The sequence below is a fragment of the Colossoma macropomum genome, unplaced genomic scaffold (genome assembly GCF_904425465.1).
Source record: "Colossoma macropomum unplaced genomic scaffold, Colossoma_macropomum, whole genome shotgun sequence".
In the NCBI taxonomy this organism is placed as follows: Eukaryota; Metazoa; Chordata; class Actinopteri; order Characiformes; family Serrasalmidae; genus Colossoma; species Colossoma macropomum.
This window is the reverse complement of record NW_023494803.1, coordinates 14,276,512-14,295,050: the sequence shown is the minus strand read 5'-3', so window position 1 is coordinate 14,295,050 and position 18,539 is coordinate 14,276,512. Positions and strand designations below refer to the sequence as shown.

The 18,539-nt window shown below is 38.7% G+C and overlaps 1 protein-coding gene across 1 annotated transcript in view; it reads right to left on the bottom strand.

Moving 5' to 3' along the window:
• The window catches only part of LOC118823465 (alpha-(1,6)-fucosyltransferase-like), a 52,409-nt gene extending 46,554 nt beyond the window's left edge, over positions 1 to 5,855 (bottom strand). The window contains exon 1 of the mRNA XM_036593106.1: positions 5,521 to 5,855. Within this exon, the coding sequence (XP_036448999.1) occupies positions 5,521 to 5,653 (133 nt within the window). The 5' untranslated portion in view covers positions 5,654 to 5,855. The remainder of the gene's footprint in view (positions 1 to 5,520) is intronic.
• Between the last annotated feature and the right edge of the window lie 12,684 nt (positions 5,856 to 18,539).

Here is an 18,539-nt window from a genome sequence, read left to right as displayed (position 1 = left end):
GGTGTGTGTTTGTGTGTGTTTGCGAGAAACTGAGGAAAAGAGAGAAAGAGAGAGAGAGAGAGAGACAGACAGGCAGACAGACAGACAGACAGAGAAAGGAGAGAGAGCAGAGGAGAGATGGAGGATAATTCACACGGACTCATTGTAGTGATTTGACTTTCCTTCACACACACATGCAAACACACGTACCTTGGCAGGATGCAGGGTCACACAGATGTCCCATATATATTATACACATATGTAACTCTCCAAATGTAATAAGAATTTGCTTAGTAATAAGAACTTTTCTTAGGTTAACCCTAAAACTAACCCTAATCTTACAGGATAATTCCAGCAATTTCTGCATAATGAAATGGTTAATATGTAAACAGAATCATTCAGAGTAGTTTAATGTGAAATGGCCCATTCTAGACAAACATTATAAGAAATGCTGTGTTTGAAATAGCCTACTATATACTGCTCTTTAGTGACATACTGAATTTCCCCAGGAAGCCAAAGAGACCCAGATGACGTACTGCTCCAGCAAAATATTCCAGTAAGCAGTCGAGCTATCTTCGTGATATACTGCATCACAAAATGCAACGCGACCATTTCAGGAGTATGTAACCACTGATGTAACTGCTTGGATATTTCTAATAGCCCTTGATTAAGATTTTTTTTATAGACCAAATCAAAACGTTTGTAAACATGAACACTGGCTGAACCAACATGAACAGACTGAACCAAAATATGGTCAATGATGATGAAATATTGTTGTATTTCAGGCTGTAATGTCAAATGTTTTGGTGGTGAAAAAGGGTCACCCAATTTTTTCTTGCTGCTGAAAGAGAGAGGAAGGGAGGGAGGGAGAGAGAGTGAATGAAAAACTTTTGCTTCTGGCTCCCCAGATTCTCTTTATTAAGGATTCAAGCACTAAAGGTGCACAGAACCCTATTGCTTTTGCTAGAATTTTTATGGGTCCAAGCACCTTTGGGTGCATGGAACCCTACTGTTTTTGCTCAGGTCTTTCTTCTTCTTCTTGTTCTACCCTAAAACTGATTGGGGAGAAGACCCCGTAAGCCACCCAAACACCAGACTTTGAGGGTAAATGTATGCCCCCCACTACTCAGGCAAGTGAAACGACCCCAATTGGCCTGAAAGTGGTGCTACAGAGCAACATTTTACGTTTTGGCCCATATCTCCTGAAGCGTGAGGCTAATTTAAAATGTTTTCTGCTAGTCTGTGGTTTTTCAACATATCTCCACAATATTGTTCTCAAATTGTTTAAGGGAGTTTGGAGGTCAAGCATTATTTAAAAATGTGGATATGTTTAAGCAATATGGCCACCACATGGCAATTAATCCCTTATGGCTTTAGCTTAATTCACAAAAATTGCTACAGATTGTGACTGCTTTGGTGAATTATCATGAAACAGACCTATTCCCCACGTGATTTTTTGGAAGCCAAGTTTGATCCTGATAGTTCAATGGGGGTGCTATAACAACCAAAAATCTTTTTCTCAGCAACTCTTTGGCCAATTGAGCTGAAACAGCTGTATGCTGCATCAATGGTCCACTTTATAAGTAAGGTGCTAAGGACAACTTAATCATTGGACAAATATGGCCGCCACTGGCCAAAGAATTGAAACAGACATTTGGAGAGCTTAGCACTGGCCAATCATTACACAAATTGAATCATGTTTCCACAAAGGCAGTCTCTAATAATATATAAAGTTTGACCTCAATTGGCCATGAGATGGCACTATACAACAAAATCAAATTTTCTTAAATTTGGTTTTAAAACAACCTGTGGATTGTCCATAAATAATTATCAAAAAATCTTGACTTGCAAAGAATGGCCGTGAGACATCAATTACTCTGTTCGACCTTGCTTTTTCTGACATAAGGGGCTACCTTATTGCTCCCTACCAGTAAATTGTCTCAAAAAAATGCAGCAACATCTCCCTTCCAATCAGAAGGTGCTCGGTTCAAATGCCGCCTGAGCTGTCCTAGCCAAAGCAAAGTGCAAGTTTGTATCTCGAGAGCGTTATAAGCCACTGAATATTAATAGCCATCAAAAACTTATGATGTTAATTGAGACTTATAGTGCTAATGAAGACTGACTGCTTGGACACCCATGATTGCCACTTACGGTAACATTTATGCTTTTTCTCCAGAAAAAACGTGCTGTGGAGAAGACACCATAAGCCATCCAGACACCAAATTTGGAAGGCAGATGTAGCTTGTTTGCATCTACCCAGGCAAAAAACGTGAATGACACGTACATGATGGCATTCTCTAACAGGCTATGAAATTTCATATCAATTGGCCATTGGGGAGGGTGCTGTTCTTAAAAAAAAATAAGCTTATGTACAATTACTTTTAGTTTGTGGGAATGAAATTGGATTCATGTCATGCAGTGCACTGTAACTGACTTTTTTTTAATTCAAGACTTGTAGAAAACTTTTTTGTTTTTCTGCAATTGTACAAAGTTTGAACAAGCCAAATAACAAACTAGTGTCTCAGTTTTCATGATACTGTCTGGAAAAAAGATTGAGAATCAATCTGTGGAGTCTGAAAGTTAATAATTATCAAAAAATATTGACTTTTTTCCCCACATTGTGGCTGCAACACAAGTCAATAAGTGCAAATGGGCTGTTCTGACTCAATTAGCTATAATTATATTTAGGACAACCCAGTTGTGATCAAACTCAGAATAAATGTGAAAGTAACTGAATACTTGCAGTAATTTAATTCCTATATAATAGAATATAATATAACACAATGATAATAAAGTCACTGAAAGATTGGATCAAAACTGTTAAAATGTGTGTGTGACCCTTTTGGCTCTCTACATTTAAATGGCCTCAAAAAGTGCCTACTTAGTATGGGCCATGTGTGGCTCACCATGTAAGCTGTTGCCCTTCCAACCCTGAGGTTCGAATCCCACCTTAGCTGTCACTGAAGAATATCAAATGCATATCTTTTGCTACAAATATTCATGTTGTCCCAGAGTCTCTGCAGCAGTACATGCCTAGTGACTTACTGATAATTTTCTTGCCTTTAAATCTGAGGGTTTGAGGTTTGAATCTTGGCTAGGCTCTGTGTTGGACAGTCGTGAGAGATATACGTTGCTTCACAAAAATATGCTATTATGCTATTAAACAGCAAAAGCTTGAAACCCAGTGAATGCATCATTAGCTTGGTGCTAATGAAACAGCTATTAGCAATATCACATCAAATAAGATAAAGGGTATTTACAACGTTACATTTTTTTAAACACCACAGTGAAAATGAATGGCTGGTGCATACTCATGATTAAATGACAAAAAATTCCACACAGTCCAGTTAATTGTGAAGTTATCAGAGTAGGAAGATTTAAAATAGAATTTAAAGGCCCCAGAACAGCTTTAGTGGCACACAGGTTTGCAGTATCAATGACATTAGGACCTTAAACTTTATTAGTATTCAATAATGAATCACAAGATCACTGAAAAAGTACTGTTTTCTCCCAACACCTTGGATAATAACTCTCAAATCAGTATCAGGATTGATACAAAACCCAGCTAGTGCAACGCTGCCATCGTTATCCAACATAAGTTATCCACAGTAAGTTCTTTGCTGTTCTGACCTAACCCTGATTTGTCCTATACAATTAATTAAGGCAAAATGAAAGAAATTTGTCCAAATGCTGCTGAACTCAGTGCAACCCTGAAGCCATACCAGCTATTTCTGATTTAAAGTGGGTTTGCTTGCTTTGTCTATTTAATACAGTTAACATACTGCATAAATAATATGGTTAAACGATAACTTGGCTAATAAAGTTGGTCTCAACTGAACAATCTGCTCAGCATTGGCTTTTCAGGCTCTTATGTGAAGTCACACTGTTCATTATTCAATCTAATTAGTTCATATTACCAACTACAAGTGTAATGAAAATGAAATGATTTGCAAACAGATAAAAACATGTGTGTTTAGAACCCACACAGGTTTACCACACAGACCAGCCTGAACCTGACATTTTTAAAGTTTATCTGTTGCTATGGAGACGGACAGAAAAACATCATCCTGCCCTCTGTTGTATGGGATATCCTTTAAAAGTCAGTATTCACAGAATTCCAGTAACCCATTTAATCATGCTTGTCATTGTTTTGTTTACTTTTGTTTCACTCCCTGAAAGTTTTCTTGGGTTTTTACTGGAGGCTGCTCTTTGCTCTTTTCTACTACTTGCTCAGTAGAAGATTCATCACTGAGAATTTCAAATGTGCTTGAAAATATCACATAAACATATTTTTTATATACATGCGTAGACATACAGTACCCAATGTAAACTGTTTTTTCCAGATTTACCATTATTTTACCAATATTAACATTCCATACAAAAACTCTTTGGATAGCAAATGAAATGCCTATATTTGTGTTGTATACATGACTCAAGGTTGCCACCTCCACCACTGTAAAGAAATCGGAGTCAGTTTTCTATAGTTGCTCCATAATGCACTTTTTTACATCAAAACACTCACAATTACTTTATTTACATCTCAATGACTGAATTATGCAGATTTGAAAAATCGAATTCCCCTCTAAATCATCTGTGCATCCTCAGAATTTGACCAATTTCATGGCCTCATTTCAAGAATCCTGTACATCCTTTTGAATTGGGACAGCGTTTATGACATATAAGGCTGAGAAATTTGACCTTCGAAGCCCCATAAATGAGATGTAGCGACGTAGTGACACAGACATGCACTCCTTGCTGTTTTTATCCATTTAGTCTCTCATGGACATTAAAGGGCTGCTAATAATATACACTTACTCTTTGACAATAGTGGAACCCATTTTGTTGTTATACAGAACCATTTTGAAAAAGTTTCTTTAAATAAACACATACAACAGGTTTTCTATGACAGAATAAGAATAATTTAACCATGCAAAGAACCATTTGTGCATTCAAATGGTTCTTTGAGTGTACATGAATCCAGGTAAGAACTTTTAAGTTGGGGATACTGAAACTTTTTTAGCAGTGCATAGGTGATGCATATTGTGACAATATGCTAAATATTATGTGTTTTATTTATTTACTTTGTTATTTGAATTGTTTGAAGAACATGAAACAGAATGTATCATACACATATGTAGATATGACTAACCTTTGGTCAGCCTACTGATCAATTAGATTATTGATGTGAGGGCATGGAAACTGCTTGTGTCACACCAACAGTCAAGATGCACATGGGAGATTATTACAATGAACAAAATACAAATGGCTCCCTACAAAAAGCACATATGGGTGTTTGCCATGCTTCTGCTGTTTTGTTATTTTTCTGTTATTGGTTTTTAGCAGGGGTGCTGCAGCACTCTCAGTGCCCATGCTTCCTGCTTCTCTGCATGGTGATATATATTTTTATTCCCTTTACTACAGAACACTAGAACCATTTTTAAGGCTGTATTGTTATGTGCAGGCCATTAAAATGGTAGAAAAAAAGCAATCAGATCTTACTTTTCTGTATGTGTTGGTGTAAGAGCATGAGAAAATTCTCACCATCAGCAGGTAGACTGCGGTAAGAGTTAATCTGCTCCTTGGCTCTGATTAGCTGCTCTTCCAGACTACGGAGCTTTCCTGCTGCTCCAGCACCTTCCACCTGACCCTCCGGCAACCTGGGAGAAAGGGACATGGAGAAAGAGAGGGGAGAGAAAGGGGAAAAGGAAGAGAGAGATTAGAAAGAAATATTTTGGCCTTGGCACTGGCATACTGGTAGGTTTAAGAGCTCACACATCTGCATGTCTGTGTATGCGTATGTGTGTGTGTTTGGCCAGCTAGGTCAAGGTGAATGGTGGTTGGCTGATTTCCCAGAGGGCTGTGCTTCTTGCTGTTTAATGCAGTGATCAGTTGTGGCATCCACCGCGAGCAATTCATCTGCTGGCAAGGCCTATTCATCATTCACACACACACACACACACACACACACACACACACACACACACACACTTGCAGTAGTGAAACAGAAATGTGGAGCCACACTCCTGAAATCTCTCAGACTAGCAGAGCTGTTTCTGGATCATTCACGCTTTGTAAAACATGGTGAGTAAGATCAGTAAAAACAGTAGGAAATCTGATCCCAGATCGGTTCTGATACTCCGAGATTCTTTTTTTTACCGGCCCTGGGCTGCGTTTTGGAATGGATTTAAAGTGTGCAGTGAACAGGGTGAGCCACTTGCCCAGAGAGAGACAGAAACATAGAGAGAGAGAAGGAGAAAGGAGGACAGAGAGAGAGAGATATATATAATAAGAGAGAATCATAAGCCATATTTAAGAAAGGCTGGACAGAAACGTATTTCTGAGAAATTGTGCATTTTAATGGTAAACAAGAAATTCCCTTTTTGCCTGGCTGGAGGCGGTCATACACATGTGAGGGTGAGTGAGGTATGTGTGTGGGTTTGAGAAATTGGAATGTCAAACATTTGTGTCGTTCTTGGTTGGTCAAGGACGAAATGAGAAGACAGACAGAATATGTGTGTGTGTATGAGTGTGTGTGAGAAAGAGACCGAGTGAGAGAGAGAGAGAGAGAGGGAGAGGGAGAGAGAGAGTGCAAAGGAGGGACATAGTGTGTGTGGTAGGGATAGGAATGGAAGAGAAAAGGCATAAAGTGTGGTTTGATCACAACTGTTTGACAATTCAAGTCAAGCAAGAAGTGTCACAACAGAAAATTATCTACAAAAACTGTAATCTGGAATAATGCTACTTGTCACTGTGCAACATGAGTTCAAGCCAAGTGGAAAATAATACTTTTTAAAGGGAAATTTTCACCACCAATTTTCACTTACTGAGATTCAGTGGCATGTTCAGTGGCATGTACACAAATGTGGACCATATTCAAAATAATAGCTTAACTTAATCAGAATACTAACTAACAGTTAGTTAGCATTCTAGTTAGTATTCTTGCAGTTAGTAACAGCAGAAAATGTCTAAAAGTTCCAGGGAACGTGGACAATATTAATCATATGTGTATTATACCAAACCTGAGTGTTGTATTAAACATTCATAAACTCATATGTTTAAATGAAAAAAAAAAACACAAAAGATAAAAATATGATAAAGTACTGCTTAAATCTTCTGATAAGCCTTTTCTGAGAACTGTCAGGGCGTGGTCCTAATCTTGTCATGAGCTCACTTGACTGACATCCCTCTATCCAGGCTGCTACACCACTGAAGCAGAGCTAAACAATAGCCTGTGTGAGAAGAAATAAGAGAAATGGAGCTTGCATATTCAGGCCAGATTACCCTAGATAACCCTGCTGTGTCCACAAACAAATGGATGGATGACAGGCAGACAGACAAATCTTGCTAGCTCTGTTATGCTTGCTAGTTTTCACCTGTTTGTTAGCTTTAGATTGAGACATCATCCTTTGCAGCAGCTTCTCATTTAATGAAGAGGCCCATTTTATCTATGGATGAGTGACTTCATGCTGTAAGGTCAAGATCACAAGGCCAAGTGTTGCGTGAAACATCAGCTGTTTTACTCAGACATGTAGCAGTATCGATACCGGTATTGGGTATCAGGACGATACTGTGCACAAACGACACAAGCTGGCATTGACAAGAGTCTGCTCACACAGAAAAGTGTTTCTTACTCCATCGAGGTCAGACAAAGTAGATGGTCACTTTAAACATTCAGCCTTGGCATATTCCCACCAGGAATACACTGTCATTTTAGCCCATTTTAAACACACAAACACAATCACAACAACAACTTTTTTTGCAGTGTGCAAAAATCTGTATACTATGGACTATCCAAACTTACAGTGTGACTCACCAAAGGACAATACTTCTAAACTCACACAGTGTATGCCTGGTTTTAGAAGACATTCAACTACAGCTCAACCAATCAAACAAAATATTTCAGATGCACAACTCCACAAGTGAGCTCCTTGGATAAGCCTCAGATGCATTAGCCTCGGATGTGATTCCTGCTGTTGCTGTGCTACAGAGACTGTTGTTGAAAGAGGCTGATGAGGAGCCTAAAACTAGGGGTGGGAATCTCTAGGTACCTCACGATCCGATTCGATTACGATTCAGAGGGCTGCGATGCGATTATAAAACGATTATCGAAGCTTCTTAAGGCATCTTTTATTTATACAGGATTTCTTATTTTCTCATTGTGTGACTACTTTTAAAGCAAAGTATTTGTAATGATCCATAATGAATTTACTTCCAATACCTTTTATTAAGAAAACAAACGGAAGCGATGTGCCAAGTCAACTGGAGGGCTCTCATTCACTGCTCTTGGTTGGAGCACATGAGACGCAGACTGGCACTCATCTGTGATAAAATGTGTTGTTACGGTGATATAAGATTCTGTGGCAATGGATGTCCTCGCATCACGTTAGAGATTTCATAATTTCTTGTCCAGGTCCTTTTTCCCTTCAACTTCACAGAAGCCAAAATGCTTCCATACACTAGCTTGGGGTCGGCAACATACCTAGCTAGTTGCTAATGACAAGACAAAGAGAACAATTTAAGGCGAACATCGATAATTTAGAGTATTTGCATTCATAAGCACTCAGCTGGCTTCCTGGTACATTTAGTCTGCAATGAGAAACTGCCAAACGCTAGTCACAAAGCTAGTCAGCTTCTTGCTCGAATTGTCTTGTTCCACCTTAAATGGTGCAACAGTTACATTCAGGCGCATCAGGCACCATTTAAGGTGGAATGAGAAAATTCGAACAAGAAGCTGACAAATGAGAAGCTGACTTCAGCCTCGTAAAAACTGAATGTTTAGAGACATTTTACAAGAAATTATTCTACTTTTGACAAAGTTTCCTGCTGGGGATGCAAGAATAGCGGCTATAAGACTGCGTTTTCGTTTAGATTTTTTAGCCTATACTAGCACATCAGCACGTACTGAGACATATGTACAGCCAGAATAGTAAAATGGACACAAAATGTTGTGGCTCCCAAGGCGGTTTGATGTTTGCAGAAAGGACAAAATGTCTCTTCTTAACATTTGGGTTTCCCAACCATGCTATAGCTTTTAATGCAGAGGGTGCTGGTCGATTTTCCCTCTCATCCATTCATGTTTTTGTTATGTGCATGCCACAGACTGTCTGGGCGCTGCACTTCCACACTTCCAAATTCCACCTTTTGTGTTCCGTTAACATTATGTTATTAATTAAAATTTAGAAAATAGATTTTTGTCAATTGTTCACTGATTCAGAATAGTCCACGTTCGCATCGCGATGCATCTAAGAATCAATTTTTCCCCCCACCACCTAATGAAAACTATGAAAGGTACTTTACTTACAGCTGTGCAGAAGCACTTTTCTAATGTGGAACAAGACCCTCTCTTCTCCACTGCAGTGCTGCACGGTCCCAGGTAACTAATGTAGCATAGCTAGCTAATGCATGTAAAATCAGCTAATGATTTAACTGTCATGGTATATTTACACTAACACCACATTATCAGTGACTCGTACTTGTACTCAGCCTGAAGAAAATGGTATCGATGCATCCCTAGTTTTAGTGATAGGCATTCATTCATTCACACAAATTTATTTTATATAGAAGTAAATTCATATTGATTTATTACAGCTATAAGAAGTTATCAGGGGACTTGATTTTGCCCCTGTGCATTATAAGGAGATGGCAAAGAAGGCAAAAATGGTAAAAATGGAGGCATTCTTGCCCTAGTTATTTCTAACACTGATCCTGTTTCCAAAATCACACATTGTCTTCTGTTGTCTACTGTTCATCACTTCTTCCCTTATTCAATTGTACTGTAGAATATTCTGCCTCAGTAAAAGGTCTATGATTGAGTAACTCAACATAATACAGAATAACAACATTTTTGTAAACTATTTCAGTTCAGGTTCTGAAAGTTGTCACTGAAAACATTTTTGAGACCCTGCTGGTGTGGGTTCACTGCTGTTTTCTCCTCCTTAAATGGCACAAACAAAAGGGACTTGCATGTTAATACTTTAAACTGCTAAATATGCACTTAAATTAAAAACTGGCTAGTTTCTCCTAGTTTCTCTAGTTGAGGAGCTCTGGAATGTAGATATGGATGCAAGTGAAAACCATAAGGTATTATATTTACAGAATTTTACAAATCATCAGAACCTTCGGGACACTTAAGCTGGATGGAAAATGCTCAGAATAGTCCTCGGATGGTAGGCCACATTCTGCAAAACCCCCAGCATAGACAGTGGAAAATTTGCTTTATTTTAGCATAACAATCCACTATCTTAAAAGTAAAAGGCAATACAACATTAGATGTGCATACTATTAAATACTGAGCAAGCTATTTAAAATCAAATTGCTTCTTAATCATAGCCAATATCCTATTACATCAACCAATCAGCCAGGCTTTATTTGAACCATTTTGGTAGAGATTTCATTTCTGAGAAGTGTGTACATAGATTTGAAACTGCTACATTTCATTTCCAAAGTAAGAGGTTTTGTAATGTGTATACAGTTTTGACAAGCGCTGAGGCATTGAAGAGCACAGAGCCTGAAATGCAGGCAAGCATTTGAGAAAATATTGTAATTACATGTATCCCTGCACACACACCAACAAACACACCTCATGCGACTAATGCTTTTTTGTGTATCGAGACCAAAGCATATCTCTTCTGGTGTCTGTCTTTGTACGAAAGAAAGAAGAGAAAACTGGCTTTCTGACACCGTAAGAAGAAACTCAGCACAGTTCTCATCTGATTTCTTTGATCTATTTAGATATATTACACACACAACCAAAAACGCACAGTAAGAGCAACACTAGCACATGCTTGCATGGCGTAGCAGCATCAGTTAATGGGGACACATAAGTAAGCAGCAAGGCCAAAAAAAAGGAACACCTTGAAAGACTATTAAAGGAAACTGTTGCTTATCATACATCTGACAGATTAGTGAGTGAGTTTACATGTACTTAATAATCTGATAACTGCAGAAAATTAGATTTTGTCTGTAATTAGATTCAACTCCATTTACATGCACTTGGGTAAGAAGATAATGAGAAAACCCCAAGTCAGCATTGCTCCAAAAGTGTTTTGTTGCCATCTTGCCGGTGCTGTTTTAAATGTTACTTGCTATTTCCAGGACAGCAGTCTTTTTTCACATGTGCAGACTGAGAAAAAGAAAGAAATCAGAGTAAGAGCATACATGTGCTGAGAAACTCAACTACTGACCTAAAATACAGCTCTCTTTAACAGACTATGCTGTTTACACTTGAATAATCATATAACTGCTGAAATCCGATTGTTATCAAATTATTAAGTGCATGTAAACACACTCACTGTGTTTAGCGTGTGAGCTTTGTTTGGAATAATGAGTTCTTATAGGCATTAGACACATATACACACACAAACACACACAAAAAAAAAAACAAAAAAAAACAGATAGATAAAACAGATATAAATAACACACAAGGCACACAAAATGGATTGTTGGCTTGCTCACACTAACAGTTCAGTATCCACACTACGCATGTTAAGCTGTCATCTTTCTTCTGCAGGTCTGATGAGCGACTCTGATTCCTTTTATCAAAATTCTAAGTAATATCCTGAGACATACAAATTCCAAAGTACTTGATAATTATTTTGAGTAACCATGGGTGGAAATGGTCTCCATGGTAACAACTGTCAGTTCACCATGTGTATGGAAAGTGAAGGCAGTGCCATTCATTTGGATATGTAGTCTACTTGACATAATTAACATTATTTGATGTAACAAAATGAAATAAAGAAAAAAAAACACAGTCAGACAAAGCTAAAGTCTTCGAATGTGGGTAAAACAGGGTTAAAGTTCTATGTTTCAGCCACACCCACTGCTAACAGTATATTAAACAAACAGCCATGCAATTTCCATAAAAGTAGAAGTAAAATGGGTCATACTGAGGAATTCAGTGACTTCATACATGGCACTGTTGTAGTATTCCACCTTCGCCACAAGTCAATTCGTAAAATGTGTGCCCCGCTAGATCTGCCCCTTTCAACTGTTAAGTAGCTGTCTTGGGGCAACAGCAACTCAGGCCGTGAAGTAGCAGACCACGCACACTCACAGGGCGGGGCCGCCGAGTGCTGAAGCACACAGCATGTAAAAATCATCTATCCTCTGTTGCAACACTTCCTACAGATATTCAATTACCCCTGGAACCAATATCAGCACAAGAACTGGGCACTGGAAGCTTTCCATGGCTTTGCAGCAGCTATGCTAGCTATGCTTACTATGCGCAATGCCAAGTGTCGACTGGAGTGATGTAAGGCACACCGCCATTGGAGCAAGTGTTCTCTGGAGTGATAAATCACACTTCATTATCTGGCAGCCTGATGAATGATGGACAATGGTCTGGGGTTGTTTTTCAGGGTTCAGGCTCTGCCCTATTGTTCTAGTGAAGGGTAATGTTAATGCTACAGCATACAAATACATTTTAGACAACTATGCTTCCAACTTTGTGGCAAAAATTTGGGGAAGGCTTTTTCCTGTTCCAGCATGACTGTGCCCCTGTGCACAAAACAAGTTCCATAAAGTCATGGCTTGACAAGTTTGGTGTGGAGGAACTCTAATGGCCTGCACAGAGCCCTGACCTTAAACTCACTGAACACCTTTGGGATAAATTTGGAATGTCAATTGCGGCCCAAGCCTTTGTGTCTAGCATCAGTGCCTGAAGTCACAAATGCTATTCTGACTGAATGGGTACAAATTTCCACAGACACACTCCAAAATCTTGTTGAAATTCTTCTGCAGAAGAGTCGAGGCTGTTATAGCTGCAAAGGGGGACAAATTCCTTATTAAAGCCCATGGTTTTGGAATGCGATATTCAACAAGCTCATACAGCTCCAGACAAAAAAAAATACAGAGCCAATGGCCACAGAAAAAAAAATCTGATTTTTACTTTTTTAGAAGTATGCAAAAAAAAGCCTTTTAACACACCTTAGGTCAGCTCTGTGATTTAAGTATCTCCGCTCACCATCGTGCCCGATTCTTGTCATATGTCTTATCATATGTCTTCGACACATCCAGTCTGCTGTTTTTATTAACATAATTTGGCAGGTGAATTTGGTGAAGGGTAGGTCTTCACGTGCTATCATTTGGGACCATTTCAGTCGCAATCTGGAGCCCTGTCATACAGGTGTGATAGTCAGGTGTCCACATACTTATATATGCATATTTTTTAAGGACACTTAAGTCTATCTTAAGCTGCTGATGCACAGTATCATTAGAAACCTGTTAGAATTTGTCACAGCTACAAACGCACAGAGTACATAGAGTATATGATATATACACTGACCAGTAATTTTATGAAGCAGCACTTCTGTGTCTGATCTACTTGTCTCAGTGCAACAGACATTAACACACCACCACCACGTCAGAGTCACTGCGATGCTGAGAATCCACCACTCAAATAATACCCGCTCTGTGGTGGTCCTGTGGGGGAGTAAAACGTTGCTAACAAAGTAAGCAGAGAAACAGTCTGTAATTGTATTAACAACAAAGTGCACCTATATGGTCAGTGGAGCTGATAGGTAGATACAACCAATTTCATTTTTACTTAAGATAATTCATTAATACTTATTCAAAAATAATCTAAATAAAATAAATAGTGTTTGGTAAGTTTCTTTTTTAAGATTTTTTTGCTTGAACTAGACACTGCATGTTTTCTTTTTGTGTAACTGCTGGCCCATAGATTGTTGCTAGAGGAAGGGGGTCAGAACGCACACTTTGTTGCAGTGCATGCTGGGGACTGTAGTGCATCTCAGGGTGAAACAGACTACTAAAAATGGAAAATTAAAATAATCTCATGGGCCGAATATGGAACATGCTTAAATATGGCATTGTTTCCACAAATTTTAGTGCACAATCTCTATCTATTTGCTGAGGTTAACATCTTGGAAATAAATAAAATATCAAAAGTGCCATAACTTTTGCACAGGCCACATTTTGTTTCATTTGTGAAATTCAGCAAATAAACAGTAATTTTGCAATAAAATGTGCAGAGGTGTGTTCTCTGAGGATGTATCAAGTTATTTTCAGAAAACCACTAAAACATGTCATTTGACCAGTGGTGCAAACTTCTGCAAACAACTCTATGTAGTGAGGTGAGAACCTGGTTTGAAGGTGCCATCTCAGTACTTCAGGACTGTTTTGAGCATACAGACTGCAACGTGTCCAGAGAGGCTGCTACAAAGTAACCAGTAAATTTTCCCCCTCCACGTTTAGAGATGTGGTGCCACTCCTGGTCCAGGCTTATTGGAAGACCAAAATGTGTCACTGTGAATACAACTGTGTCCTAACCGTCAGTTGTTAGCAAGCAAAAACGGCAGAACCCATTCCTTCACAAGACTCTTTAGTGAAGTAGTTGCAGTGGGTGGTATACTGGTTCATCCAGTCTAATGGTTGCAGTTGCACTTCAGGTATGAGTTTCTTCATAACTGTTGTACCAGCTGGCACAAATAAGCAGAACATACAAACAGTACAAACCACAGTAGTGTTTTTTAGCTGAATGGCTGAGTCATGGATGTTTTAGTAAAATGAAAATAAAAACACAGCAGTACCTCAATCACCTTCTACCATTTTGGCAATGGCAAACAAAGCCATTGCCACACTTGTTTCTTCTTGCACTAAGAAGCTGCCTAGCTAACTATCTATCCTCAGATAAAAAAGGCAGTGCAATAATGAATGTACAAGGAGGTGCAGGTTATATCATATGATGACAATACTGAATAAATATGTGCATATATTGGTAAAAAAATGTCTAGGTGTGGAGTAGCGTCCAGATATGCAAGATGTGCGATAAGGCACCTGTATAGGTATAGAAATTTAGACATGAAACATTTAGCACTGTTTTTGGCAGTGACATGTGTGGTTGAAATTGCCATAAAATGACATGTGGTTTTGACTTTTGACATTTAGGCCACAAACTGAAAGCCTAGTAATGGTTCACAACTGCCATAAATTAGAAATTATACTAAACCATTATACTAAACCTTCTTTGTAGTTGTGCACTATGATATCTTGTTTAATATATTGCTGCTGTCAGACAAAATCTTGTATCTCCAAAATGATAACTTTACAGGGGATGGAAAAAAAAAACAACTAAGCAATTTCGGGTCCATCCTTTAAATTTACAAAATTTACACACAATGTAAAAGCCAACAGGCATTTTCAAATTATGTCAAAAACTGACAATCGGCAAAAATGGAGATACAAGGTTTTGTTCCACGGCAGCAATATGTTTCAGCCATATGATATTTGGAACTGAGTTGCTGTCCTTGATTTTCCACCATTTTTATTTCATTGTGAGCAGAGGTGTAAGTAACGAATTACATTTACTCTCATTACTGTAATTGAGTACAGTTTTCCCTGCAACAGTACTTTTTGGAGTAGAATTAAATTATAGTACTTTTATTCTTACTTAATTCTTTCACTTCGCTACTTTAATTTTCATAACGTTACAGAGTAAAAATAAATTATGAGCGAATCAGCTGTTAAACCAATAACAGCAAAGCGCGGTTAAATTTAAAAGATTCACCAATTAAAAACCAGCGGCTCCGGCAGGAGGAACACTACAGAGATGCCCAGTTTAATGAAGGACAGAGGAGACCTGAACCAGCACACGCGAGGAACAGACCGCGTCCAAACGGTCATCTGTATTCATTTTCACATGGACTAAAGAAAACGATGTTATTATCAGCGGCTAAACACCAAACCTGCTGAGATCCCCTTTCACAACTTGACTTCAGCCTGAGGCAGCATTAGCCGAGCTAAACAGGTACCGTGTTTATGGGTTTCTTCTGTCTTTTATAAGGATTCTGTTTATTAAACTTGAAATCTGCTGCGTATATTTTACTACAAGTGTCTGTCAGCTGCTTTAGTTAACAGGTGTCGCCCACAGCCTACAGTTTACAATTTAAAACACAACCTAGTTTAGCTGCTGTTGTGGAGATAAAGGGTCGTGAATGGCTGTGAGGCAAGAAATCTAGTCTAATACAGGCCCTTCTTGAACTATGGACAATGATTCTGTCGCGCTGTTGTTGACTGGCCTGATCTGATCCCTTCCCACCTCCCCGCCCTCTCTCTGTCTCTGTCTCTCTCTCTCTCTCCTTCTTTTTCATCTTCTCTCTCTCTCCTCTCTCTGTCTCTCTCTCTCTTCCTCTCTCTCTCTCTACCTTGGTGTTTGTCTTTAACTGTGAGAGGCTGTGTAGCTGTTTAACTGTGAAATGCAATAATGTCTGATTCTGTATGAAGTGATCAGCATGAGAACTGTTGAAATATATTACAGTAAAAATCAAAGCTGGGTGAATTGCTAATGTTGCTGCTGATTTTAATGGTATGAAATGTTTTGAACAGATAAAAGTGAAAATATACAGTTTGAAGGCTGTGAATGTGTTTACTGTCTGTAGAGGTTCACACCTATTAACATAAGCTAAAGTCCAGGGAGCTGATGGGCAGAAGGACTCTCACTAAAACTACATCATTAATTAAGCATACTCATAATTTCTACTCTTTTTTCTCTTAAATAAAGTTAATTAAACAGTAACATCCTCTGCACAGCCTTTCAGGGATTCTAAAATACTTTATTGAAAAACAGATAAACTATGAAATCTTATATAATCATCTAACCATGAAATGCATGCAGTTTAATGTAAACCTTGTTCCTTACTCAGTTCACAGAAAGGTGTGTAAATGTGCACTGGCAAAGCGAACTGTGATCGGTCTCAGCTCTCAGAACTTTAGTATTAGTGTTTTTGTGTAGAGATTATTTCCAATGATGTAGCCGAGTCAGCTCGGAAATATGAAAAAGTAACTCAGTACTTAAGTACTTTTTCAACAAAGTACTTATTTACTCTAATTTTATTTACTAACACTTGTACTTGAGTAAATTATCATTACAGTAACAGTACTTGTACTTGAGTAGGGATTTGCAGTACTCTTTACACCCCTGATTTTGAGTGCAAAGCCATCCATGTATAAAGTTTGAATTGTACATTCTCATGTGCAAAAGAAGTCAAAACAAAGAATACATCAGTGTCGAATGTATAATGAATTCTATGTGTGTCTGCCTCTTGTGAAAAATACATTTCACGATATTCATTAGCACATCAGCTTGTGGCCGTATCCAGTAGTATCAGAGGCAGATTGCATTTAATCTGTAACAACATGTGTTGAACAAATAGAATAAGTATGGCACAATACCTATGTAACACATCATTTAAAAATACATAAAATGATATAGTGTTGACTTTAACTGTTGGCTTGGTTGACGGTCCTGATTACTGATGAACTAAGTAAAGAGGGGATAACAAATTATGCAGTTTGTAATTGTTTGTGAACCTTGTTGGTCCACTTTGTAGATGTAAAATTAGAGATGACAGCTCTGACAAATCTGTTGCTGTACAGTCTGTGTTAGCCACCTCCTAATTCTTCATCAGTGTTCAGGACATTTTGTAATATATAACACCTGCTCAGTGGTGATTGTGTGGAGGTTTTGCACCTTAATGAACAGGGTAAAGGAGGAGCTAAAAAGTCATGCTAACAAATGGACTACAATCTGTAATTGTAGAACTACACAATGCTGAGCACCCAAAGCTTATCAATGTGTGAGGGCAATATTGGCTGTCCTACCTGATCTGAAAAGACAGGGCTACTGTGGCACAAGTCAGAGAAATTTTCAATGATGGTTACTGGAGGAATGGTTCACAACTCACGGTGCATTGCAGTGTGATGGCACCAGGATAGATGCACTGTGAGAAGAAGAAGACACACTGGTGGTGAGAGCGTAATGCTCTGGGCAATGTGTCACCTACCTAAACATTGTGGCAGAGGAGATAAATCTCTTATGGCAATGGTATTCACAATGACAATGGCCTCTTTTTAGCAGGATAATGAACCCTACCACACTGAACACACTGATCAGGAATAGTTTCAGGAACATGACAAAGAGTTCATTGTGTTGCCCTGGCCTACAAATTCCCCAGATCTTAATCCAATCAAGCATCTGTGGGACTTGCTGGATTTGCTGTCTGATCCGTGGCAGCTTCACCTCGTAAGTTACAGGACTCAAAGGATCTGCTGCCAATGTCTTGGTTCTTGATACCACAGGGCACCTTCAGAGGTCCATGCCTTAGCAGGTCAGAGCTGTTTTGGCAGCATGCAGACCAACAGAATATTAGGCAGCTGGTCTTATTGTGTAGGCTTACCAGTGTACAAAACAATACAAATAGCTGGTGTCTCATTTCAGCACATTAATCTCAGGGAAATTTAAGAATAACAGGGTGGAGGAGTTTCTGTATTATCTAAACTAACCCATTATGAAAGGTAAGCCTTGTCATATGCCACACTGTTTGCACATGTGGGTGAGAGAGAGAGCTCTGGCTGGACGTCAGCAAAGAAGCTCTATTACACACCTTTATATCAGTACAACAATATAGCAAGTTAAGATGAGAAATGTATCTGTTTAGGAGCTAAAGAGCACTTTTGGAATAAGCAGGACTGCTACAGTTGAGAAGAGTTGATTGTTAGAGTCTTTTGGGTGCATGTATGCATGTAAATAACAGCTGACACAG